The 27,186-nt window shown below is 40.7% G+C and overlaps 1 protein-coding gene across 1 annotated transcript in view; it reads left to right on the forward strand.

The window, feature by feature from the left end:
* Positions 1 to 24,776, forward strand: part of Tpd52 (tumor protein D52) — a 196,106-nt gene extending 171,330 nt beyond the window's left edge. Inside the window, exon 7 of the mRNA XM_055603227.1 lies at positions 24,496 to 24,776. Coding sequence (XP_055459202.1) covers positions 24,496 to 24,649 — 154 coding nt within the window. The 3' untranslated portion in view covers positions 24,650 to 24,776. The remainder of the gene's footprint in view (positions 1 to 24,495) is intronic.
* Positions 24,777 to 27,186: the final 2,410 nt, after the last annotated feature.

Consider the following 27,186-nt stretch of genomic DNA (forward strand, 5'->3'; position numbering starts at 1 on the left):
TTAAGTAAGACTGTCGATATCATCTTTTCTCCCTCAGTTGCCCGCTTAGTATTTTACAACTCCATGAAAGCCAGTAGGGAGAAGGCTTCCAATTCAGTTCCAGCCTGATTTATCAACATCTTATAACTAGTTCCAGTAGACAGCTATGAGTAATGGTAAGGGCCTGTGTTGTTTGGGGGGATCTGGGACTCTTGACCAACGGTTTGTATAGAGTTATTTTATACCTCATACTGAAGTTTTTATATTTAAATTTTAAATTCTGGCACAAGCTGCTATCACTGACTTGTGAGGGCAGTTATGTATTAAAAAAATTACAGTTTCCCTTTCCTTCAGGCGTTTTAATATGAACATACAAATCAAAAATGGCATGAAAAATCAATGTTGTATTTTTCCTTACAGTTTTTTGGGGGTGGAGGGTCTTTCAACAAATCTTGTGTTACTATAGCTTAAGTACACTGTCAATTCTTTTCTCCATTTCTTTTGTCCAGTACAATGCTCTTTCTTGTTCTTTTTTTCTGATAATAGGGGTAGAATTTCACCCACCATTTAAAATGTAGATGATGCCTTGTCTGGAAGAGTTGGCTTTGAACAAAAGTAGTCTAGGTTGTGCATGTGCCTAGGCCAGCAACCAGATACTGTGGGAAAGCTGGAGCCACCTTTGGAGATGGTAAAATTCTGCCATGGAGTTGTTCTGCAGTGAAGGCAGGACACCTTGGTCACACACATGTCAGTTCTTAATTTGGAGTGCATCTTGTCCTGTAACACTGATGCCATGAGCAAGATTCAAAGGCAAGACTTTAAAGTAATTTAAAGGGGCTTCTCTTATTAATATATTGTGAATATATTATTAAGCATATTGTGAACAATGTTTAGTGAATTCTAAAGACAGTGCCCAAAGAGCTCCTTCATTGAAACCTGCCATCTTCTTACCAGAATGTTCTCCTTAGAATGCAAAGCAATAGTCTGATCCCAGAGGTAAAGCTTTAGAAATGATCTTCAACACATTCCTCAAGTAGTTCAAGAGTTTACTAAGAATAAAGAACTTTGAGCCCTTACAAAAAGCATCATCAACCCTTATTGACATCTTTTTAAAAGAGTTTTACATTTATGTATTGAATAGTGCTACAATAAACATAGGAGGCCATATTTCTTCTGCATCCTGTTTTTATTTCTTTTGAACAGTCTCCTAGTGGTATGATTGCTGGATCACCTAGTTCCTTCAGAATCACTGAGAGCAGGTTGATTTGCTGTCTGTTAGTACATGCCTAGTACATCAAAATTTTAAATGCAGGTGTGTTCAAATGGCCATACAAAGGTAAGGAGTGTATCATGGAATTGGGAAGCAGCATGTCTAGGTATTACTGGATAGACTCCCTACCCTGATATTTCAGTGAGACCCCTAAGCAATGATGGCTAATACATGTGGTGGGCGTTAGTAGTCCAAGAAGTTGTTCCTGCAGGCCCGTGCATACCCCTCCTCTTCTATAGCCAGCTGAGGACTAAGAATCGCCCATTTACACAAGATTTTATATCAAACATGGATTTACTGAATGAATATTGGCAAATTTTTACAACATTGATTTTCTTCTTCTTTGCATGATCAAATCAATATCCCTTCTGTAGAAAACCTCTTTATACCACTGAACCAGTGGTTCAGCTTTTCTAGAAATTGATGAGGTCATACAAAGGCAGTAAAACAAAACTTTTGAAAGATTAACAATGAAATTATTTTTATCTACAAGTTGTTATTACCACATAGTGCTTAGCTTCTCAAAGCAGATGTGTTTGCCAATATCATTGGCTGGAGGGAAACTACAGACAAGAGAATGGTGGGGTTTTATGCTTTTGGCATTCACCACCAAAGCTGCCCCATAGATATTCTTTGATTAGTCAAAGAATTAAAATTTAAATTAAAATTTAGCAGTTATTATCTACTTTTCTTGACTCAGTAACATAGGAAAAGACCAAAGACTGGATTGATTAAGAAAGAACAGTTTGTGGTCTAGCTAAATGGCCTTTGGGGAAGATTTTCCTTTGTGTACCTGTCAAATTATATAAATGAAATAACACATAAAGGGCAAGACATGCTGTGTGACACATGGTAGGAGCTAAGAGTAGGAACGTGTCTCACTCATGAGTAAGCTATCCTCTGTGCCACATTCACTCAAAGTATACCAGTAGAAATCTGTCCATCCTTTAAAAGTTGCATCTGGTTACAAGTATTCAATATTGAATTTGTCTTTCTGCCTATAATCTTTTTTATGAACATTATTTGGTTGTATACTATTCAACTCAATCATAAGCCATATGGGTTAATATCTAGAATATGCCTACAAATAAAACATAATATATAACTCTGCCTGTATACAGGGAGAGGTCTGGCTCACAAGGGAACTTATTATCACTTTCATTGGTTCTTTGTAAGTATTTGGTAGGTAGTATTAGCTAATGTCAACCTGACTGTGATTTAAAGAATATAAGCAACCTTATTTTCTATTTATTTTGTATCTGCCAGTGGCAGATGCTTTTTTAAAAGCCCAGTTGTACACATTGTAGTTATTTGATAATACTCCTAACTGATAGTCTAAATAAAAAAAAATACTTAAAATTTACATGGTCTGTTTCTTTTCTCTAGGCTGTGAAAATGAATATGAATTAGCTACAACTAAAGCATCAGTAAAACTTTTTGAACTATAATTATCTATATTCTACAACTCATTATTCTTTAAAACAATAAACAGTGATGGCTGACACATGTGGCTGGAGCTAGTAGTCCCAGCAGAAGTTAATACAGGCCCCTGCACACAGTCCACAGTCCCTTTCTTTCTCAGCTGGTACCCCATCCTAGCTGACTCATGGCTTTCAAATGTAACTTTACATAGTTTTTAAGAAAACACATTTCAAGACTTGGGAAAATGTTGTGTGTTTGAGAAGAAATTATTTATCCTTTATTTCCTTAATGATAATAAATTTAATTTTGCCATATGTCCTAAGAGGCAATAATGAGATGTTTTTTCTTCCTAGTTATAGAACTAAGAACAGATTTATTATAGAGAAATGGGTTATCATGCAGCCATGAAATAATTCTGTTGTTGATTCTTTTTTTCTAAGCCAGGATAGTGAGTTGATCTCATAATGTTTTGTCAACTACCATACAGCCATTTATTGGGCTATTTGGTGGACATTTTCTTTTTATTACACATTCTAATTCCTTTATTTATTCAGTAGGCCTAGGGAGTACCTAGTTATATTTTCAGTCATTTGTCTTTTGTGCCTCAAATTATTTCACTTTTAACTGAGTGATTAATCTGAGGGTACAATAAACATAACAGAAAATTCTGTCTTGGTTCAAAATACCAAAATGAGATTTTATTATGAAATCTTAGCATACATTGTAGATAATCTTCAGGGAAACATACAATTTACAGGTTTGTTTGTTTGTTTTCTCTTGAGAGTATACTGGTTTTTTTTTTAAACTATTTTATCTGGATTATCATTCAACAGATATAAATGAAGTTCTAGACTATTCTGAGACTTAGATATCTTCTTTTCATTACTATGTTTTAGATACCTTTATCTTTAAAGTCAGTACTGTTTAGCTGAACTCAAGTGTTAAAAGTTGTTGTGAGGTCAGAAAACAGCACTTCTTATGTTTCTGGGTTTGGACTTAGAGGCTAGTGGGTGGCAGATGTAGGTGACTGTGCTGTTAAATGAACAAACAAACAAAAGAGAAGAGGAAGGGAATGAAAGACCATTTCCTTACCAAGCAGTCACACAATTTATTGTCTGGAAAATAAAAAAGGAAGAGAAAAGAGGAAAAAAAAAAAAAAAGCCAGTTTTCTGTACTGTGGCACTCACAGATGTTCCCCTTGGCAGCCATGCAGTCCTAGTCAGGGTCGGTTTTGCAGGCATAGTATGTGAGGCTTCTTTGTTAGAAACGAAGTGTGGCCTTGATGGGAACGGCTGCAGTGATGGGAGAGTGTCGCAGGATACTGTTGGATTACTGTGATTTTCAATAGGGACAGTACATTAAAGTAGCTTTGTGAGCGATGGATTGTTTTAGCCAAGCCTGGCTAATAACACCCTTATCCTGGCAAACTGTTAAAAAGGTGGGGTTGGCCTGGGTTGCAGCCATCAGGGCCCACCCTGTGCTTGGACATCAGAAGTGCTTATGTAAGCATGGATTCTTAGCAACCTGTTGATATAATAAATTCAACAATAGGATTTGTGACTGTAAAGTTAGAACTTCAACTGCTTTATTCGTGAAAATACTTCTTCTTGATAATTACTACTGTTTCCGGAGTTGTCACAGTGCTGTTTCAACTGAACTCTTCCTTCTTAGCCTCTTGTTCATTTTAAGATAAGGCTGGGTTACAAAATTTAAAATGCATGAGCTACATGTTTTACATTGTGGAGGTTCCTTGGTTGTGTGTGCAGACCACATGCGTGACCTTAGTCACCAGGAGCATTCCTTCATTAGCTCTGGTCTTCACGCTATCACTTGAAGCAGAGTGTTTGATTACCAGGTGGTAACTTATGTGTTAGCTGTATTTTAAGGTTAATGTGTACACTTTGGGGATTGATAATTAAAAAAATTTTTTTTAGTTATCCTCCTCTTGGAGTTACGTGTATTATTGAATAAGTTTTATGGCCTTTTAATTGCTTACATAAAATTCAAACAGGAAGGGACAGGAGACTATAAAAAGTAATAGAGACTGGGAACTTTAAGATCACCTCTAATTAGATAGGTTTGTTGGATTGAAGGTTGGATTTATAAAGAGAGTTTAAGCTTTGTAAGAATCATAGATACAAGTCAACCTTTGACAGGGGGAAAATGAGATTCAGAAGAATGAGCCAGTAATAATAGTTAGTGAGAAGTTGCAGCCAGATTACAAGGCTTCTCCTATTCTCACACCTAAACAGTCTTTTTTATAGCTTTTTTAATTTCATTAAATCAAAACAACATTCACTTACTGAGTTCCTTCTCCATTGAAGAATTCACCAGATATTAACCACAGGGAGACCTACATTCCAGTTAGTAAACAAGGAGTGTACTCATTAAAAGTTGTTGCTAACAAAAGATTTAAGTAGCAGTTCAAGACAATAATGGGAGCCTATCTCAGAGGAGTCCTTCTACAGTGGCTGAATGGGCTGTGCAAACAATAATTATCCCTGCACTCAGTAGGGAAGCACTGTCTTCAGAGCATGACTTGGCTTGTGAGTCGGAGTTTTCTTGTTGGTTTCTCTGGTGAGTTTCACTCATTCTGTGAAAATGGCATAAATGTCTTCCCAGAGCTCTTGAATTTCTACTCTAACAGATTCCTTTACATGTCTGCCTACTTCTAGGGAGGCATGCCGTGACTTATACTTTGAAAGTTCTTTATGTATGTGTGCAGTGTTTAAATACACCTTGTCACAGTTGGCTCCCCCGTGGGTGCTGGACTCCTTTTTTGTTGTTGCCTGGGATTTGGTGGTGGGGTGGGGTGGAACCAAAGGCTCATTCTATAGGCTAGGTGGGCCTGGAGCTTAGTATGTAGCCAGGGTTACCTCAGATACCCTGTGCTGCTTCTGCCTCAGCCTCTCCAGGGCTGCAGTCACAGGCATGAACTGCCACACCCAGCTGTCTTTTCATCGTTGTGTTCTGTTTTGTTTTTTGATATGCCTTTCTGTGCAGCCCTGGATAGCTTGAAATTCATTATGTAGATCAGGTTTCCTTGAACTTGCAGTGATCCTCCTGCTTCTACCTCTTGAGTGCTAGGATTTTGAGATATGTGCCACCATACATGTCCAAAGGAATAGCTTTGAAGGGTTTTTGTTGTTATTTATATATAGACAAATCTCCTATAGTCAGAGGAAGTGTTAGACTTCCTATGTAGCCAAGGATTTCCTTGAACTCCTGACATTTTACCCCTGTCTCTCAGGAGCTGGGATTACAGACATAAATGCCATCATATTCAAGGATCTTAAGCACTCCTTAAGATCACAGGTTTACTCTTCATATCCTAAGCATTTATTTGGGACATAATAAGTGTCTAATCTATATATAAGATTAACAGGACGTTTGCATGAACTCACAATCATTAGGATTAATATGACAATCATACAATGTTATGGACTGGGTTGTATCCCCCCCTCAACCAAATCTGTATACCCCAGTAGGAGTGTTTGGAAGTAAGACCTATGTGGAAGTAGTCAGGGTTGAAAAGTTAAAGCATGGATCCTGTTCCTATGGGATTGGCACAGACATGGAAATGGTTTCTCCCAGGACCCTTAGACTGTTGCTATAGAAAGAGCCACCTGGATCCTGCTGACAGTCAAAAGCTCCTGTGGTGCTTTAGCTGATTGATACCTCAAAAGGTAAGCTTGCCTAGGAATTTGATTGTACACATTACATCCTGGGGGATGTAATCAGACTACATATATCAAAGGAAAAAAAAAACACCTCAAAATGTAAGTTCAATTTATTTTCATACAAAATCTTTGAAAACCTTTTTGTCAAATGCTGTTTATTCCCAACAGGAGACAACCTTCCTGCCCACTAAGTTATTCCTAGTAAAGGCTATCGCCAGACCCTCTACTTGTAACCGAAAGCAGGCAGTGCTGCACTTAAGTCATTCTTTGAGGGGTCATGCCTGTCTGCCCGGACTCTCCTTTGTGTGTATTCACTCCTGCCAAAGCCCTAGCATCCAGTGAGATCCGGAATGAGATTCCCATTTTACAGTGAAGATAGTGGAGACAAACCATGGTTTTGTGATGATCACAGAGTTTCTCGTGTAAAAGGACTGTATTCCCCCTGGAGTTATTTCTAGAGAATAAACCAAGAACCCAGCAGTCTGTACCTCTACCTAGAGTGTATAGCCGGTGCTCTCAGGGCAGAAGGCTGCTCTTCTTTCATCTGTCTCTTCCTGGCCAGTTAAAAAAGCTCTAGGATCCTGAAATTCTGGTTCTATACTGAACAGCACATATCAGCTCTTAGGCTGCTTCTTGGGCTTTTAGTAAATGGGTACAGCTTTGAGATCAGACTTCAAGATGGATGAGGCATCCAGAGGACAGATGGTGGAGTGCACATCTGCCCAGTGACCTGAGGACCTCTACACCCCTTTGTAGAATAAGTTGCAGCTGTTTGATATAGCATTTGAGAATGGTCACTTACTGTAATCTACAAATACTAATTGAATAGCTACTATGATGGTGTTGTGCAGTACGATAGAAGGTCAGAAGTGCCACTAGGCCATGAGCTTAGTAGAGTATAGGTGGCGAGAAAGTATTTGTGTTTAACCTCTTCAGGTCTCATTGCCAGTTACATGCCAAAGGAGGGGCCTGAGGGTTTGCCTGCCTAGAGAAGCACTTTACTACAGAGCCACACCCCAGCCACTGCTTTCTGTTTCTCCATTTTCAATAAAAGGCAGGCTGTTTCCTAGAGTTGGCAGTTCAGAAGCCAGACATCAGAAAGGGTCAAAGGTGTCGTCATGAGCTCTTGTCTTTGTGTGGGGAAAAAGAGAAAAACATATGCAAGTGTGCATGTGTGGACATCAAAGGAGGATTCAGACGTCCTACTCTATCACTCTCTGCCTTTTCACTTCAGACAAGGTCTTTCACTTAACCTAGAGCTAGGTTGGCAGTCAGCAGGTCCCAGCAATCCTTCTGCCTCTGCCCTCCCCCCATTATGCTGGACTTATAGCATGTGTGGCCGCGCTCACCATATTACATATGTGCTGCTTGTTTGACCTCAGGTCCTCATGCTTGCACAACAATCGCTTTTGCCTACTGAGCCATCTCCCCAGTGTCCAAAAGTACCCCCCTCCTCCAAAAGCAGCCTTTTGTAAATAAAAGTTAACATTACCCTGGTAAATGTGGGACAGGACACTTCTGCCCCTCTGCTTTCTACTTCCCTGTCCTTTCTCTATTTTTCTAGTGGTACCCCAACCACACAAAGCCTATTTAATGAGCTACTTATATACAGAGACAAAACAAAAGTCAAAGAAGCAAAACTAACAATGAGTATAAATTTAAAGCTTTTCAGTTCGCTTACTGTAGTATTTTAAAACCTTTGAACAATGTAACTTCAAAAGCCATAAGAGTATATATAGTTGTTCTTAAGACATAAATGTAACAGTGTCTCTTAAGACACCATACCCACCCTTGCCATGATGGGTAAAACTCTTTCTTTAGCTCCTCCCTTCCTCTCACCACATCAATACTTAATTGTTCATTAAAATGCTTTCTTAATAAGCCCCAACTGTCCTTCATTTTAAATGGGCAGAGTTAGTTAAGTCAGAATCTGGAAATTCTTTTTACTCTGAGTGTTCTTAGGCAGGCAGGACGGGTCAGCTCATGACTTGCATGGTAGGAAAGGACTCACTCCTGAGGAGTGTCCTCTGACCTCTGCGTGTGTACATGCACACACTCAGCAGTAAAAGGAAAATGTAAATGTCCTTAAGGATGTTGTAGGAATAAGATAATCAAGACATAGATTCAACCCTCATATGTGCTAAAAAGTGCTGGTTCTGAAGCCCATGTCAGTGACTTCATAAACCTCGTTTCTTTTTATTTTCATTATGAAGCCGTTTTATTATAGATATATGCACAGGCACAGGGGAAAGAGAGACCTACAGTAAGCAAGGATGGACGGAGGCTCCTGAAGACAGAGTCTCCCAGTTTAGCCCTGTAGTCCTGCCAGGATTTGGAAAGCTGAGGCAAGAGGAACTTTTTTTTCTTTAACTTTTTATTTATTCCTCGTGAGTTTCACATCATGCACCCCATTCCCACTCATCTCCCCATCTCCCTAATATCCACCCCTTGCACTCGCAACATTACCTCCCAAATAAAAAAATACAAACAAACAACAGTAACAGAAAAACACAGCATAACATCTTATCGTGGGAGCTGTAGTGTATCACAATGTGTCCTATCCCACACATCTTCTGTCCACACATCTTCACTTGCAGATGTTCATTGCAATAAGTTATTGGTCTGGTTCAAGATCCCTGGCTTCTGTGATACCATCAGTAGTGTATCCTCACCAGAACTTCTCTGGGTCATCCCATTGCTGCCTGTGTCATGGAGATCCTTCAGCCCAGGATCAGAAGGACTAGCCCCTTCACAGATGATACAGATTTGGGGGTGGGCCAACTCAGAGCTGTGGATCTGCACCTGGGTGGTTGCTGAGCTGGTCAGTGCATCAATTGTTTCTTATCCACACCACCTGGTGAGCTTTCTAGCACTGCTCCGGCTAGACCGCCCAGTGCCACCATGGGTAGGAGGCAGGATCAACTCTCCCACTCTCAGGCCTTCAGGGCTGGCCTACCCACACCGACGCCTCCAGAGCCAGCTCCACTGTGCTGCCCAGTCAAGGCAAGGCCTCCACTTCTGTGAGGGGCTGGGCCAGGTCTCCCACTCTCACACCGTTGGGCCTGGCTCACCCATGCCTTTGCCATCAGCGCCAGCTCTACTGTGTTGCGCAGGTGATGTGTAGGGCACTCACCCAAGTGCTGCAGCCAGTGAGGGGGCAAAAAATCTCACTTGTTATGGACATGAAAACACAGCCTCAGCTGATGTAAATTTTAGATCCAAGCTAATAGGATTCAGCCTTTTTGTCAGATGAACACAAATATTAACCTCTTCAATTTTCATAATGGAAAAAGTTTCGCACCTCTCATGATATTTAAAACATTCACTTCTCATGCTGACCTACATAAACTGCATGTGCTTGTTAGGGAAACTAAAGCATAAAGTAAGTAAGATTCCACCATGAATCACCTACAGTTGTAATACCGGAGACTGTCTTGTGCTATGAAGCAATGGTCTGAACAGAGTCGAGAGAAGCAGACCCACTTGGAGAGCTTTTCTCGGGGTGCATAAACTCCACATACACCCTCTCGGTTGTCATGGAGCACGTCTCAGTTGGACCCCAGTCATCAAGGTTTGTTTGCTTCTTACTTTTATTGTCTGGTCTCACTGTTCAAGGATGGCTATGTGTCCAAACAAGTTTCACACTTTTGATATAGCATGTACCACCATGTCCAGGTGATAGTTTTTAAATAAATAAAAAAAATGTAAAGCTCCCACAGATTGCTGTGCTTTTCAACTCTGGCTCCCATGCAGCACAGCCTGTCCCTGTGCTTTCAAATTATCGCTGGACTGTATTATTTCTATCCACCAGCCCCAGATTCTTGAACTCAGAGAAGCCTTTCCACACCTTTTGTTCTCTGTCATTTAGTAGTTTTTAAGATTGCTTCTCTACTTGTCCATTGTTGTCATAATAAGCCACATTTAAAGTTACTCTTTCAGTTGTTCGGATCTTCTACCTTATTTTTCTATTTTAAAAGCTTTTAAGTACCTTTTGCGTTATATATCAGTATCAATGCAATGAATTGAATAGTGGCTACTTCTACTTGAATATTTATGATGTGATGTACACTTTTCATATTTGAATACTTGAAGGCTCATAGCATCCTTTCAAAGTATTGTATAGTGCCTGTATTTTATAGTTAACAGTTCAGAAAGGTGACAGGAAAAACCTCTGCCCTTCACTAACAAAACTGTCTCTGCCAGTAAATGGATCTTTTCTGCTCTCATGGAATGGAAATTACTTTACTTTAAAATGAATGTTCTTTTTTGCCTAGATGCCCGATTTGATCCCAAGTTTAGTCATTTGCATTTTCTAGAACTGTGAACCTCTTGTTTCATTTAGATTTCTTTTGTTTCCTTCACATGTATATTTTTATATTCTGATCAGCAACAAAGTTTAGTTTTTTTTTTTTAAGTAAAAATAGAATTTAGGTGATTTGTTAGATCATAAGCTTTTCCTTTATTTCTTGGCGTACCTTATTTGGTAACTGCAGAAAGCATTCTACCTTGTTTGAAGCTATGTGTAATTCCATTTTCACATTTCAAAAAAAAAGTCAGTGCTTAAATAAGAAACTAAACTATTTGTGATGGCCCAAAATATTAGTCAAACATGATTTTAAAGACTTTAATTTTAGGATAAAACAATATCATACACTCTTGTTAGGATTGCAAAAATCAGTCAATCAGTAAGAATCTTATTTCAAGTGAATGCAGCTAGAAGAGATGCGTTCAAGTGTAGTGGACAGTGTCCATTTCTCAGTGCCATGAACATCTTGGTTTCCAGTGGCCAGGATATGCCTTGAAGGTTTTGGCTTAGTTGACAGACATACTCTATTAGCATCCTGTGAACATTGAGTTTATTGGACTTCCTACAGACCATGGAGAAAGGGCTACTTACAAGAGTCTAGTAGACCCCGAAGCAGCCCCACTGGATGATGACTCCCCTATAGCTATATAACAGGCCTTTGGTGGGGGGGGGGTGGCTTTTAGCTATACAACAGTTTTTAAAGTGGTAATTACTGTGTTTTGTTCAGAAGTCTCTTGGTAGTAATTCAGATAGAAATTTTTATTATAATGTATTTTTTATCTATATCTTTAATGACCTAGAATAAGCACAAACACAGGAATGACCACATTTACATGGCCACATTTACACAGGTCTGAAGATTTATGCTGTATTTAAATGTTAACAATCATAAGAGATATTGGCAAAAAGTAAATTTCATGAACACCGCCCTTTATTTTGCTAACTATGTGCCTAATTGTACAGTACAGATGATACAATAGTGAGAAGTATTTCAAAAAAGAAAATGAATATTCAAATTCTACGGAGCCAGTTAGGGCTTATAAAGTGTGGCAAGCTTATGATTGGATGGAGAATAGAAAGAACAATTAGGAGTCTGTATTGGCATCCTAAAAAAGGAAGCATAGATGATATAGGCCAAAGTTAACGAAAGTTAACAACTTGCAGAAGCCGACAATTGTGAAAGGCTTCAGGTAATCCACAGTGAAGGTTTACATTAACTGTTCACAACCACCCCAATATTTTATATGGCTTAAAGTTTTACATTCTGTGTATATTTTACCAGTTTGGCATTTAATTCCACTTCATGCTGCATCAGTTTCCAAATACTACTGTGTAAAAATATAAGAAAGTAGAACTCCAGGCCTTGGATCTTTTATTACTGCTTTCTATTTTTTATTTTTTATATTAATTACACTTTACTCACTTTGCATCCCAGCTGTAGACCCCTCCCTCCCTCATTCCCTCCTAATCCTACCCTCCCTCCCTCATCTCTTCCCATGCCCCTCTCCAAGACCACTGATAGGGGAGGTCCTCCTCCCCTTCCATCTGACCCTAGCTTATCTGGTCTCATCAGGACTGGCTGCATTGTCCTCTGTGGCCTGGCAAGGCTGCCTACCCATCTAGGGGAGAGGGGGTGATTCAAAGAGCCAGCCAATGAGTTCATGTCAGAGACAGTCCCTGTTCTCCTTACGAGGGTACCCACTTGGATACTGAGCTGCCATGGGCTACATCTGTGCAGGGGTTCTAGATTATATCCATGCATGGCCCTTGTTTGGAGTATCCATCTCAGAAAAGACCCCTGAGCCCAGATTTTTTGGTTGTGTTGCTCTCCTTGTGGAGCTCCTGTCCTCTCCTACTATCTCCACCTTCTTTACTAAGATTCCCTGCACTCTCCCCAAAGTTTGGTTATGAATCTCTGCCTCTGCTTTGATATCCTGCTAGGTAGAGTCTTTCAGAGGCCCTCTGTGGTAGGCCCCTGTCCTGTTTCCTCCTTCTTCCAATTTCCATCCTGTTTGTCTTTCTGAGTGAGGATTGATCATCTTACCCAGGGCCCTCCTTCTTGCTTAGTTTCTTTAGGTGAACAGATTTTAGTATGCTTATATTATATGTCTACTATCCACTTACAAATGAGTATATACCATGTGTGTCTTTCTGCATCTGGGATGCCTCACCCAGGATGATCTTTTCTAGTTCCCACAATTTGCCTGCAAATTTCATGATTTCCTTGTTTTTAATTGCTGAGTAGTATTCCATTGTGTAAATGTACCACAATTTCTGTATCCATTCCTCCGTTGAGGGACATCTGGGTTGTTTACAGGTTCTGGCTATTATGAATAAAGCTGCTACTAACATGGTTGAGCAAATGTCCTCGTTGTGTACTTGAGCATATTTTAGATATATGCCTAGGAGTGATATAGCTGGATCTTGTGGAAGCGCTATTCCTAATTGTCTAAGAAAGCGACAAATTGATTTCCAAAGTGATTGTACAAGTTTACATTCCCACTAGCAATGGAGGAGGGTTCCCCTGCTTTCTTAATAAGGAGAATATTAAAGCTGAAAAACTTCATCTAACAGGACAGGAGCATATCACAGAGGGCCTCTGAAAGATTCTACCCAGCAGGGTATCAAAACATATACTGAGACTCAGAGCCAAACTTTGGGCAGAGTGCAGGGAGTCTTATGAAAGAAGGGGAAAATAGAAAGACCTGAAGGGAACAGGTGCACCACAAGGAGAGCAACAGAATAAAAAAATTTGAGCACAGGGGTCTTTCCTGAGACTGATACTCCAAACAAGAAGCATGCATGGATGTAACCTAAAACTCTTGCACAGAAGTAGCCCATGGCAGCTTAGTGTCCAAGAGGGTTCCCCAATAATAGGAACAGGGACCATCTCTGACATGAACTCATGGTCTGCCTCTTTGATCACCTCCACCTGAAGGGGGAGCAGCCTTACCAGTCCACAGAGGAAGACAAACAAACCAGTCCTGATGTGACCTGATAGACTAGGATCAGACAGAAGGGGAGGAGGATCTCCCCTGTCATTGGACTGGGGGAGGGGCATAGGAGAAGAAGAAGGAGGGAGGGGTAGGTTTGGGAGGGGATGGGGGAAGAATCTATAACTGGGATACAAAATGGATAAACTAATTAATAAAAATAAAATTTAAATTAAAAAAGTTCATATGAAGGGCAGTCAGTGTACTGCACTCATACAGACATGACCACATTCTCACACATGCACAGATACAGATGGCCACATCCCCCAACCTCATATGTCTACACACACACACACACACACACACACACACACACACACACACACACATAAATACACAAATGCATGCACACAAACATAGGCATGGCCACATATACATTCCTACTGTTCACTCAGATTGTTAGCTATTTTTCTGTTGCTGTGATAAGATACTGTAACTCTAGTAGTCTTGAACTTTAAGGAATTGTGAAAAAGCGACAAAAACTCTGAAAGATTTGATTAGCTAAGCTGAAAACTTACATGGTTGATGATTTCAAACTAGCTATTTTTAAAGCTGCGGTTGCAGGAACAGCTAATTGGACTAGTAAAATCAGAACTTCTTACAGTATTGTCTTTGGATACAGAGGTTCAGTCTAAGCCTCGTGTCTGTCAGCTTTATATCATCTAATATATTTTCATCAGAGAGCTAGTCAGAGGGAGTCTCTATTTTAAGCACACGAGAACCATCAGTAGCAGGCATTGACTGACATGGTAAAGAACATCCAAACCTTTTCAAAGGTTCTTAATGTTCTTAATGCAGAAATGCAAACCCGGATTGAGTTGCCCTTTTGCTCCCCAACCACACAGGCTCACTCAGGACAAGGCGGTGTGTGGTGTAAGCAGTGCAGTGGCACAGGCAGCAGCAAGGGAAGGCTGAGCCCGAATCTGCTTAGAGTGCAGTTCAGAGATCAGTCAGAAGAAGCTCCTGAAGTTAAAAGAAAGAAAAAACACTAAAAAAAGTCATTTCATTGTGGGTGTTCTTACTGAAGTCACCCTGTTTGCCTTTAAGTCAGTGTTGCTCTGTGGTTTTTTAATACAAAATATAAAACTGCTGTCAATATTTCTTAATTGAAACAATGCAGTGTTTTAATTATTATTTGTTAGCACTTGGAAGTACCGTGTTTCTAATGGAAAACAGTGAAGTTAGTAGCAGCAGGCTCATATACCGCAACTCTTACCTGCAGTGTGACCGGAGGTAGAGGCTGTAAGAAGTGGCACTGTTAGGCTAGAGCCACTTTCAGTGTGTTTGCTGCCTTATATTTGGAGAGTTGTTACCTGCTTTCGAGACAGGTTCTACAAGGAGCTAAATCTGACCTTCAACTCTTGATTTTCCATCTACCTCCTAAATCCTTGGATTACAGCAGTGGTTCTCATGGGTCCTAATGCTGAGACCCCTTAATACAGGTCCTCATGTTGTGCTGACCCCAACCATAACATTATTTTTGTTGCTACTTTATAACTGTAATTTTGCTACTGTTATGAATCATGATGTAAATACCTGTATTTTCTAATGGTCTAAGGTGACCCCTGTGAAAGAGTCATTTGACCCCTCAAAGGGTGAATGACCCACAGACTGGTGTGTGTATGTATGTTGTTTTTATGGACAGAGTTTCTCTGTGTAGCCCTCAATGTCCTGGAATTCGCTCTATAGACCACGGTGGCCTTGAACTCAGGGAGCTTCCTGCCTCTGCCTCCTGGGTGCTGAGATCATGAAGTACCATGGCCAGGCTTGGTTTTATATGTTTTGAACAAACAGGAACAAAAAGGCCGCTCTAAAGTTCTAAAACTTTCCAGGTAATTTTTGAACCCCTGAGCTTTTTGTTATGAATGTTTTCAGCTATGGCTTCACCCAGCCCTTAAGATGTTGTCAGTTCCTTTTTTTGGTTCATTGTGTTGATTATTTTCTTTCTGTTGTTTTATTTACAAATATATTGATGTGGGTTTAATTTGTAAATGTCCAGGGATAATTAAACAATATCTTGTTTGTATTGTGGTCTTTGTCTTACTCACATTTGAAAATGCAGCTGTAGTAGAGGTTAACTCTGCCATTTATAAACTCAGCATTGATCCTAATAGCTTACTAATGAAATGTTGGCTTGCCTGAGATTTGTATTAACTTATTTTTCAGTGATCGAATTCCTGCCCTCATGCCTGCTAGACAAGAGTTGTACCACTGAATTGCACCCCAGCCTTTGGGCTTTCTTAAGCACATTTAAATAAACCACAAAAATTACCATTACATATTTTGTAGATGAAATCAGAACCAGTATTTATTACCTCAAGAAAGACAGATTTACAATCTGTGGGTTTAGCTAGGCGCACGCTTGTAATCCCAGCACTCAGGGAGGCAGACACAGGCAGTTCTCTGTGAGTTCAAGGCCAGCCTGATCTACAAAGTGAGTTCAGGACAGCCAAGGCTAGACAGAGAAACCCTGTCTCAAAAAAACAAAACAAAACAAAAGTCTCTGGGTTTATGGATGACTTTTGGGTAATCTGTTAACCAATCCTGAAAATGGCTCAGTATTATGTTTGTGAATAATTGTCATAGTCTAGAAGATAGGGAATCATTGAAAGAATCAGAAAAATGAGGGAAACTGACTAAATGAAAGAATAATAAAATTCCAATTATCAAGAAGATAAGAGATAGGTTTGAATCTATGAAATCATAAGGGTACTAGTTGATTAGATCAGAAGATAAAGCTACAATTGACACAGCTAATTTGAAAGAATACTGAATAAAAGTTTCTTTTAAAACACATAATGAACCTATGGGATTAGTACTCCACCCTCACAAAAATTTCTGCGTGCTAAATTCCAAGCAGATTCACAAAAGGCTTATTAGCTCTATCTCTGTCAAGACTTCAGAAGCAAGGATGCTGGAGGTGAGGAAAAGCTCTGCTCTGCCTGCCCTCCAGTCTTCCTCAAGCCACTGTTGCAAAGCATCCGAGAACACTGACCCACCGTGCCCATTTCTGTGACAGTATGTGTTTGTTTCTGCTCTGTTGTGGCAGCTGCTAGGAATGTGAATGTTCCATGTGTGGTTCTTTGAAAGATTGTTCTTTTTTATACCTTTATGTTATTTTTTTCCTTTTAAATAATCTTTGTATAACTTTTTTGAGGGTGTCATACAAACATACAAACTGTTTTGGTTATATTCCCGCACTACTCTTCCTGATTCCTCCCAGATCTATTTGTCCAGCCCCCAGCCTAGCCCCTCACAACTTCATATCCTCTTTTTCTGTTTGTTTGTTTGTTTGTTTGTTTTATAACCTACCAAGTCTAATTTTTGTTGGCCATATACTTATGGGTATGGCGTGTGGTTGACCTGCCACTCTTCCATGTAAGAAACAAATAGCGTCACACAAAGGAACACACCAACAAAGCAAAGGTAGCTCAGCAAGGCAGAAAGGTTGCCCTAGAGCCCAAGGGCTAGCAACATGCTGTGTCCAAGATGACTCCTCTTTTACCTCTGGCATCTCATCTCAGCAGTGGGAGTTGACTTCAGTCTGATGCAATTGATTAGTTGGTGGAAAGGGAACAGGAGTTTTGGGAAATAATAGTCCTTGTCATGCTAATTGCCTTTTATGCTAAACAGACAAACAAAAACCCTATTTCTCACAATTCCTCTCTCTTTATTCCCCCCCCCCACATCTTCTTAATTCTTTTCCCTTCCTTGCTGGAATGTTGGCTGGCTTGATCTTTTACAGAAGCCACAGCTGCTGTGAGGTCTTGAGTGCAGGGGTACTGTCATATCCAAATGACATTGTTTCACTCCAGCTTAGTCTGTCTTTCTTCCACAACGGTTTCTGAGCTCTGGGGAGAGAGCTGTAATGTTGATAGCCCATATATGGCTTGGCATTCCAAATTCACTTATTATCTGCTCAATGGAGTTAATTATATGATTAGATCTGGATGCTGCATAATCTCTGGGCATAGAGATACAAATTTAGAAGGCAATGTGACACTATGTTTTGTAAAATAATAGTAGTTCACCTTGAGGCTGATGAACTCCTTAACCATGCTTTCTTGCTCAGATTTACAGTACTGGGGTATATGTTTCCTCCTCTGGAATAGGTCTTACCATAAATTCAACCATAAATTAGTTGACTAATTCCCTAACATTGTTATATTTTAAGAGGAGAATGTTTATACCATTAAAGTGGATAAGATTTAAATCTAAGCAAATTCTTGAATCTCTGAATTTTTTTCCTTACAAATTCTTTTGTTGACTCAGTCATAAACTGGACTGTTACACCTAGGCTCTTATAGTCTTTGAGTCCTCAAGGAGAGAATCTGGTTTTTTATGATGGTGGTGGTGATGGTGATGAGCCCTTACAAGGATATGTTCACTCTAGGAGACAGGTATAATTATTATTCTCATGTTACAGTGGGAAACTGGCACAAAGCTAAAGCACTGACTCAGAGTTGCACAGGTGGGCACCCTCCTAGTCATCTGGCCCTGGAGGGCATATTCATTTTCAATCTTACTATGCAGAACAACAGAGCTTAAATAAGAAGACAAAGTAGCATAAGTGATTACCTAAAACCAGAGCGCTGCAGGCTCACCTCAAATTGCATAAGAGATTTCAGAAATGAATTATTAGTTGAGTTCTTTCTCAACTAATTAGTTGAGTATTCTAAAGTTTAAAACTCCCTGCTCTTTGTATGGCTTTGGATCCTATTGATTATGCTCATCTGCTCATGTCCTGGGATTCTCAGAATGGACAGAGTACATAAGAGAGGCCTCCCACCCCCTGACAGAGGGTTTTGCCAAAGGGACTCCTTTCAGCTTCACTTCTGCCTTACACAGCCCTGTTACTACTGGTAGAAGATCCTGTTACACTTGGAGGCTCTTCTTGGTTGCAGTAAGTTGTATCAGCTGCCCTTGTTTTACCAGCCCTTTGGGTTTGTGGAGGAGTACTGTCATGTACTTGTTTATACACAAGAAAGGTAATTCTAGGCTAGGTTTTCTCAAGAGGTTGTCAAAAATTACCTTGGAACTTTTAGAAAAGCAAATTGCCAAGTTCTACCTCAAATTTGCCAGCTATCTCATATTTCATCGGCAAATTTACATGTTCAACAAGCTCCAATACTTCCAGTATGTTGTGGGTGTATGAAAAGCACCATTCAAGAGACTGCAGGAAATGAGAAGCATTCTTCAGGCACGTGAGGGTCACCAGGTCGTCTGTCTTTTGTAGAGGCTATAGAGAAGGCTATAGGCTAATAGGGAAGATAAAGTCCATATAAAAATAACTGTAATACAAAGTGAAAATAAAGAATCCAGAAAGCCAAAGCCAGAGACATTTTAGAGGATTTTGTAGTTTGTTTAATGCATAGAATATATGATTATATAATTTTCTTTTAATGTTTGTATCATTAGAACTCTCAGCTTTATTTTCTGAGCCATGGTCTCATGGAGTTCCGGCTGGTCTTAAAGTTATGATCCACTGCCTCCACCTCTCTATTCCTGGGATTACAGGTATACACTACCATGCTTGGCTCATCGTCTCAAGTTTGCTTCTCTTTCCTTCACTGGCTCATTGGGAAAATTTATAGAACTGACATTTATAAAGGCAAAAACAAAATTGTTTCTATTTTAAAGTTTACCGCATCTAAAACCGGAAAATGTTGCCCTCCATATATTTTCAGCCCTCTTGAAGCTTCTGTGTGAATTTCCGGCTGGGAATTGTCAACTTATGTGACATAGAACCACATACATGGATAGCTGAATATGGACAGCCCTTTGTTCAGAGGCTTGCTCAGTGTTGGTGTGGCTAGAACTCATGTATGTGTGACACACTCAAATTTTTCTGTTAAAAACAAAAATCACTGTCACTATCACCACAATGCTTAATTTACAGGTAACCAGTGAGTAGTACTCTTAAAAACAAGTAAAGAGACAATCCAAGTGTGAATGGGAAAGGAAAAAAATTAGCATTTATCTGTTAGCCAGTGGATATTAGGAGGTATGACATGCCAAGTCCAGAAAGATCAAGTAAGTACCAATCCACATAAACAAATAATCTTATGGCATAGAAGGATTTCATTCTTTAAAGATTCCTAGTTTCCAGAGCTGGAGAGATGGCTCATCTGTTAAGAATGTGTGCTGCTCTTGCAGAGGACCTTCATCTGATTCCCAGCATCCACGCTGGGCAGCACGCAACTGCCTGTAAGTCCAGTTTCAGGAGGATCTGGTGCCTCTGACTTCTGAGGCGCCTGCACCCACACACATACACACATACACAAATTAAAAATAATAAAAATAAATCTTCTGGAACCTTACTACCACCAATAAAGAATGATAAAAAGAAAAGGCAGGTAATTTTTAATTTTCATTTGATAATATTACATAGCTCAATATTACATTGACCAATTTGAATTATTATTTATGATACCTGGTTTTATACTTTTTTCTTTAGTTCACTAGTGGTTTTTTTTTTTTTTTGGTTGTTTTTTGTTTTATTTCTTTACTTTTTGATTGAGTCTGTAAATTTCATGTTATGTACTGTAATCTCATTTATCTTTCCATTCCTTTATATCTGCCCTCCAACCTTGCATTCCATTCCTTTGTATCTGCTCTCCAACCTTGCATTCCATTGCAATCTACCCCCCAAAAGAAAATTTTAAAAAATCATTTTTGCCATGGAATCTGCATTGTGTCACAGTATGTCATACAGTGTACCCTATGGCAATACATCTTCTTTTTCTTTTCTTTTTTGGATTTGGTTGGTTGGTTTGGTTTGGTTTTTTGTTGTTGTTTTTGGTTTTTGTTTTTTTGGACACAGGGTTTCTCTGTAGCATTGGCTGGCCTGGACTCACTTTGTAGACAAGGCTGGCCTTGCTCACAGAGATCTGCCTGTCTTTGCCTCCCAGAGTGCTGGGATTACAGGCATGTGCCTCCATGCCTGGCTTGCCAATACGTCTTTTCTTGCAAATGATCATTGTTGTGAGTCTTGGTCTGGTTCAAGGCCTCTGGCTTCTGCTACACTATCAATATTGGACCTTCACTTGGACTCCTCTCAGATATCCTGTTGTTCTGGTGATCCTACAGCCTTGGATCTGAAGGACTGGCCCTTTCATGTACTAGAGCAGTTCATAGATGGGGTAGATGTTGGGGTGGGTCAACCCATAACCCTGCATCTGGGTCTGGGTATTAGCTGAGATGGTCAGCCTGCCTGCTCTCCCACACTCAGGCCAACAGAGCGAGCTTTCCAGCACTGCCCTGGTAGTTTACAAGATGCCAAAGCCAGCAAGGGGTGGGGCCAGCTCTGCTCAGCGCTGGGATAACAACATGGTTCTAGGCAGAGAGAAGGGGTAGAAGGGATTTGGATTAGAGAAAGGGTAGAAGGGATTTGGTATTAGAGTGAAATATGTAGTGTAGGTAGTGAATATTGTCCTGTGTTGAAAGAGATTAAATGATGGTGGCTTTTGAGGGCTCTGAGGCTGTTTAAGGGCTGGGGGAACTGGGTTTGAAGATGTAGGCAGAAGAGTCTTTAAGTGTAATATGGAGGGTTTGGGATTTTTGGTGAGTGGGTATGCGAGTAGAGGCTGGGGAAGTAACATGCACAATGTATGGCTCTACCGTGAGCTTTTGCTGGGGAAGATACAATTTATGTTAATTTTGGGAAGGGCATGAGGAATGAGGAGAAAGAAGTGGGAAAAGGAAAAGCCTTTGAAGGATCCAGTTAAAGTTGGCTTTTGGTGGGGTCTGGAGAACTGGCTGTGGACTCCAGCTGTGGGTGAGGGAGAGCTGAGTGAGGAACATGAGGAGTTGACTGACGCGTGAAGTGAGACCCTAGGTACCTGGGAAGTGATGGGTGTGGGTTTAGGCAGGTCAGTCAGTATCAGAGACCTCAGAAGAATAGAGTGTAGTAGGAATACATTCCAAATGGCCTATGTACCAATTAAGTCATAGAGACATTTCCATTACTTAGAGAGTTGCCAGAGGCTCCTGTGGTCTTGATGGCTGGGCAATGGTAGTAGGTCTTTGGCTGTCATACAGGGCAGTGGGCCTTTGGCTGTCAGACCCAGGTCTGAGAGAATTTTTTTGTAGAGGAACCTGAGAAAATTGACCTCACTTTTGACCAAGGAGAGTAGGTCAGTTAACCCAAAAGTGTTTACAGTTGGAGCAGAGCTCTGGCAGCAGGCAGGCTTGGGGCAGTGTAGACCAGTGATCAGGGTGACCATAATCTGGGCAGGGTGATTGTGTCCTGTCTGTCTTCTTTGGAGACCACTAGGGTTTTTGTTAGGCATGTCTCTGTAACAGAAAGCATAAACATTTTACCTGCCATACTCAGCCAATCTCTGAAGAGCTTGAGGACCATCCATCTAGTATGTCTGATTTATTTATTTTAAGCTTAACTTTGAAAGCATACAGAGGCTAAATAAAGCTGGGTATTAAATAAACTATAAGTCACTAGTTTAAAATGTTTTTAAGAGTTGAAGGTGAAGGTAAGAGACTTTTGAAAGTATAGAACAGGGCAGGATGTAAGAGATTTTGGGATCCTGGATTTGCATAAGCTGCATGAGGGGCTCTGTCAGAGGAAGGGGCAAAGCCTGCTCTATGGAGGGAGCTGAGAACAGAAGCCAACTGGACAGACGGTGGGGGGAGGGGGAGGCAAGAAAAGAGAACAGGGTCACACAGAATTGTGCACAGCTCCTAAGGAGGGGAGGACATGTAGTCAGCTTGGTTCCCAGAGTCCTGGCTTGGGGCTGTCTGAAGGCTGTGTAGGAAGTGCTCTCCCTGTCTGCCCCTAACAAGACAGAGTGGGGATGCCGACACTGCGCTCAGAGTCATGATGGAATCATGACACCAGTGAAAGTGGTGGGGGTGCCGTGCAGGACTCCGCATCTGTGCAGAGCACACTTAGACACCAAGTTCTCAGCACAAAGGAGATCTACTACCCCAGAGGGACAAGTGGGGGGAGGCTGCCTCTGCATGGACAAAGGCAGCAGCAGGTGGCTTTTAGGGAGAAAAAGGAGGTCTGTGCTGGGGTGAGTTGGTGAGTCCTGATTGGACAAGTACTCTTAATGGTTTAGCAAGGGAGAGCGAGGGGGAAAGGGGAAAACCTGTATACTTCCTTAGTGCTACCACCCAGCTGTTTCCATGAACACGAAACATTACTACTGTGGTCTCTGTGGTTTTGAATCTATTCCTGCTTTGTAACTGCAACCCTGTGTTCTTTGATTGACACCTTTCCAGCCCCGCCAGGCACCCAGTGTCCAACAGCCACCATTTTCCTGGTCTGTGAGTTCAGCCTTTTTGGTTTGCATGTAAATGAGATTCTACAACACCCTCTGAGTCTGGCTTATCCCGTGCCACATGATGTCTTTCAGGTTTATCCACCTGCTTTTGTGTTATAGTACTCGTTGGTATAGTCTGTCCAGGTGTCAGGTACTTTGCACTTGGAATTTTATGCTTGTTACATTTGTAATACTTCACTTCATTTGGAAAATTTTAATTTTAGAAGGGAAAATGTGTTTGAATTTTTCTTCCTTGATATTCTATCGTTAACAATGACGTTAAAATAAATGGTAGTTAAGAACTGACTTGTTTGAATTTTAGAATTGAATACATTTTTATTACAGTATAAAATATTTAAATAGCCCAGTGTGGTGGTGCACACCTGTAATCTCAGTACTTGGACTTCATGGCAACAGATTTAGGGCCATCCTGGGCTACATGATACCTTGTTTCAGAAAAGCAGTAAATGATTAAGTAGAGACCTGGGAAGATGATTCAGTCAGTAAAGTGCCTGCTGTGAAGGGCCTCGATTTGGCTTCCCAGAGCAGTCATAAAAGCTGTGTATGGCAGCTAGAGACAATTGGAGCTTTGAAGCTCATTTGCCAGCCAGCCTAGCCTATTGATGAGCCTTGGGTTCAATAAGGGAACACTGTCTCAAAAATAAGGTGGAGAATAACTTAAGAAAGATACCTGGCATTGACCTCTGGCCTCTGTAGACACGTATACGTGTGTGTGTGTGTGTGTGTGTGTGTGTGTGTGTGTATTTGTACCTGAGCACATGCATACATATTGTTAATCCCACAAATTCAAGGAGAAAGACCACAGACCCAAATCATGGCCAAGTTAATTAAAGCAAGCAACTAATTAAAGCAAGTTTTTTGTTTGTTTGTTTTAAATTTGTGTACATAAGCTATTTCTCCCTAAAGGTGGTGTTCAAGAGATCAGCAATGAACAGGGGTGGGATATACTTTTTTTTTTTTTTTTTTTTGGTTTAGGAGTAGGGGGTTTCCATTTGGGGGATTTGCCATATAAAAAAGTGGGGTTACATAAGCATAACAAATTGGTCATAACAACCCTCTGAAATGAAGACACAGTTGCAGGGTGGTCAAAACAAGATAGTCATAACAAGGTGGTCATTAAAACAGGCAGTCTTAACACAGTGGTCAGGAAAACCTTTTGAAACAAAGGCACGGTTGCCCTTTCCTGGAACAGGCAGTACAGAACGATTTATAGTTAAGGTTTTTACATGGGGCATAGCCTAATCCTTGAGAAACAGATTTAATCCTAAACAAGCCTAAGATGGAGGCAGTCTGGTTTATTAGTATACCCACATGAGCTTATCCATACACCACACACTAAATAAATGAGAGAGTAAAGTCTTTAAAGAAACTTTAAGTTGAAAATTCAGATTCACCGGGAAATCAAACACAACTCTTTCTTATCTACCAATGTGAACTTTCAGAGAGTGAGCCAATAAAACTGAAAATTAGAATTTACATTTCATTTTCAGGTCTGTTGAGGTGTAACCTACAGAATTAATGGAGTATTTTTCTTACTATTTAGGAAGTACCAGAGAGGCACCCGGGTTCGGCTGCGGCTCCTCGATCTTGAGCTGACATCTCGGTTCCTGGGCGCGACCACAGATACAACTCTACTGGAGGCTGATGCAGTCCTCTTAGGAGTCCAAGAGAGCAGAGACTCAAAATCAAGAGAGTAACAACTCAACAAGTAAATGAACTCTGCCTGGTGCATTTGTACCTATTTTGAGCCCAAAAAGCTGTCAAGAATGCAGTTAGAGACGTGTGACTAAGTAATTGAGTAAAGTTGTAACAAATGAAAACTCATTATGGCTCTTCCCTGTTACAGTTGTTTTTGCCTGCACCCTCCCCCTTTCTCTACCCATTTTTTGTTGGGCTGGGGTAATGATAGCAATTCTGAAAGTTTCTCTAATTCAGTCAGTACTTTGAGTACTCTCTGGACAGATGGGATGATTCTAACCAACAGTAAACAAGTGATAAAACATAGCTTGCCTTGGTTTGGAAGTGGACAGTAAATATGAGAAATGTATAGTGTATTGGTGTTCATGCTCAGGAGAAAAATAAAGCAAGGATGGGCTATAAGATACCAAGTGACGGGTTGACATTTAGGTGTGGTCAGCCAGCATAAGGTCACGAGAACAGTGACTCAGGAGGAACTTGTGGGAGATATGAAGCCACAGAAGTCTCTGGGAAAGAGTATTCCCACAGAGGCTGTGTGCCTAGTGTAAAGCACCGAGACAGGCCTGGGCCTCTCCAGTTCAAGAACAGGAAGAAGCCATCATGACAGAGAATAAGAACAGAGGGGTTTGCAGAGAAGCAAGGAGATCCTCCAGGTTCTTTAGCATTTGCTTGCTGTGATCCACAGGGAGGCTTGCTGGAGGATTCTTAGAGGAGGAGGGAGTAGGAACTGACAGTTCCTTTGGTGGATCCCTTGAGTAGATTTCTGGATCCCTTGAGTAGATTGCTGAGAAGTCTAAGAAGGAGCAGAAGTTGTCACAGTGAACACATCAGAAGACTAGCGATTGATTGTCCAGATAAGAGATACCAGGGAGAGTAGTAGAGGCAGGTGGAGAGGGGTTGGAATCTGGGTATATTTTAAAGATACAGCCAACAGGATTCCCTGCACACTGAATATGGATATGAGAAAAAGAGTGAGCAGTGACATCAAGAATTTCACCTTTTGCAACCAAATTCTCCCGATGGAGTTGCAACTCGAGCAGCTGAGCTACAGAGGAACAGGTTTGAACTGTCCAGAACTCAGTTTGGAGCATGTTGAAATAGTTACTGGGCATTAAAGTAGAGATGTCCTGAAAGCAGTTTAGTAGTAGGTCTGGAGCTCATGAGACAAAAGATTAAAAAATCTTGTAAGTTACAGACATTTTGTCATGTAAGTTAAAAACAAACAAACAAAAAGGCAAGGGGTTAGTACATGCCTTTAATCACAGCACTCAGGAGCTAGAGCCAAGTGGGTAGAGACATGAGTGAGACGAGCACAGCAAGTTCCAGGTCAGGCAAAGCTATGTGGAGAGACTCTGTCTTAACAAATTTGGGTATATGCATTTTCCTTGGCAGTTTTGTGTGTGATATTATCATGAAGTTCTAAAGTCCAGGGACATAATTCAGTATAGAGCACTTGTCTTGCATGTATAAAGCCGAGTTTTATACTCAGTGCTGCAAGAAAACAAAAATTTGTCTGAATTCCTACTAGGAGCCAAGCTAACTGGTCTGATGGGCCTAAATAGTTTCACACAAGTGTCCTTTTACCAGGAGAGCCAGATGGGTGCAGTAGTCTGAAACTAATGTTTTGGTCAGAATGGCATAATGGCCTCTAACAAGGTAATATTGGAATAGACTATATAGGAGAGCTGACTTTGTGTAAGAAAACAACAGCCTTTTCTGGCCTAGTCCAAGAGATCACATAGCTTCTCGTCTTCCCAGATGGTTGTAAAAAGTGGGAATGTCGTCTCCTTGTGAAGGGGAGGGCAACAATACTTGACATCGCGCTAGAGGGGCGATGTGGAGATGAGAGATAGGGCCACTGTAAAGAATGGAATTCAGCTGTGGACAAGCTGTTGTTGCCTCCCTTAAGGGCTAATCCAGTGGGGCAGCCCTGGGGCCTGTCTAGGTGACCACCCCTAGCGTTCCCCGTGAGATAATGTTCCATTAGTGTACTCACTGTGGTGCCGCTGGGTCACACTGGCCAGCTCACAAAGGTGACACTACATCTTTTTGTTTGGGATGCTGGACAGAACTGAAGTATGTTTTTAAACTCAAGACCCAGCTATACACTCCTGGGAATGTATCCAAAAGATGCTCAACCATATAACAAGGACACTTGCACAACCATAGCAGCTTTATTTGTAATAGCCAGAATCTAGAAACAACCCAGATGTCCCTCAACAGAAGAATGGATACAGAAATTGTGGTACATTTACACAATGGAATATTACTTAGCTATTCAAAACAAGGAAATCATGAAATTTGCAGGCAAATTGTGGGAACTAGAAAAGATCATCCTCAGTGAAGTGTCCCAGAAGCAGAAAGATACACATGGTATATACTCACTTATAAGTAGATATTAGACATATAATAAGATAAACATACTAAAATCTGTACGCCTAAAGAAGCTAATCAAGAAGGAGGGCCCTGGGTAAGATGATCAGTCCTCACTCAGAGAGACAAACGGAATGGACGTTGGAAGGAGGAGAAAACAGGG

This window comes from Psammomys obesus, unplaced genomic scaffold (genome assembly GCF_907164565.1).
Source record: "Psammomys obesus unplaced genomic scaffold, mPsaObe1.curated_primary_1811, whole genome shotgun sequence".
NCBI classification, from domain to species: domain Eukaryota; kingdom Metazoa; phylum Chordata; class Mammalia; order Rodentia; family Muridae; genus Psammomys; species Psammomys obesus.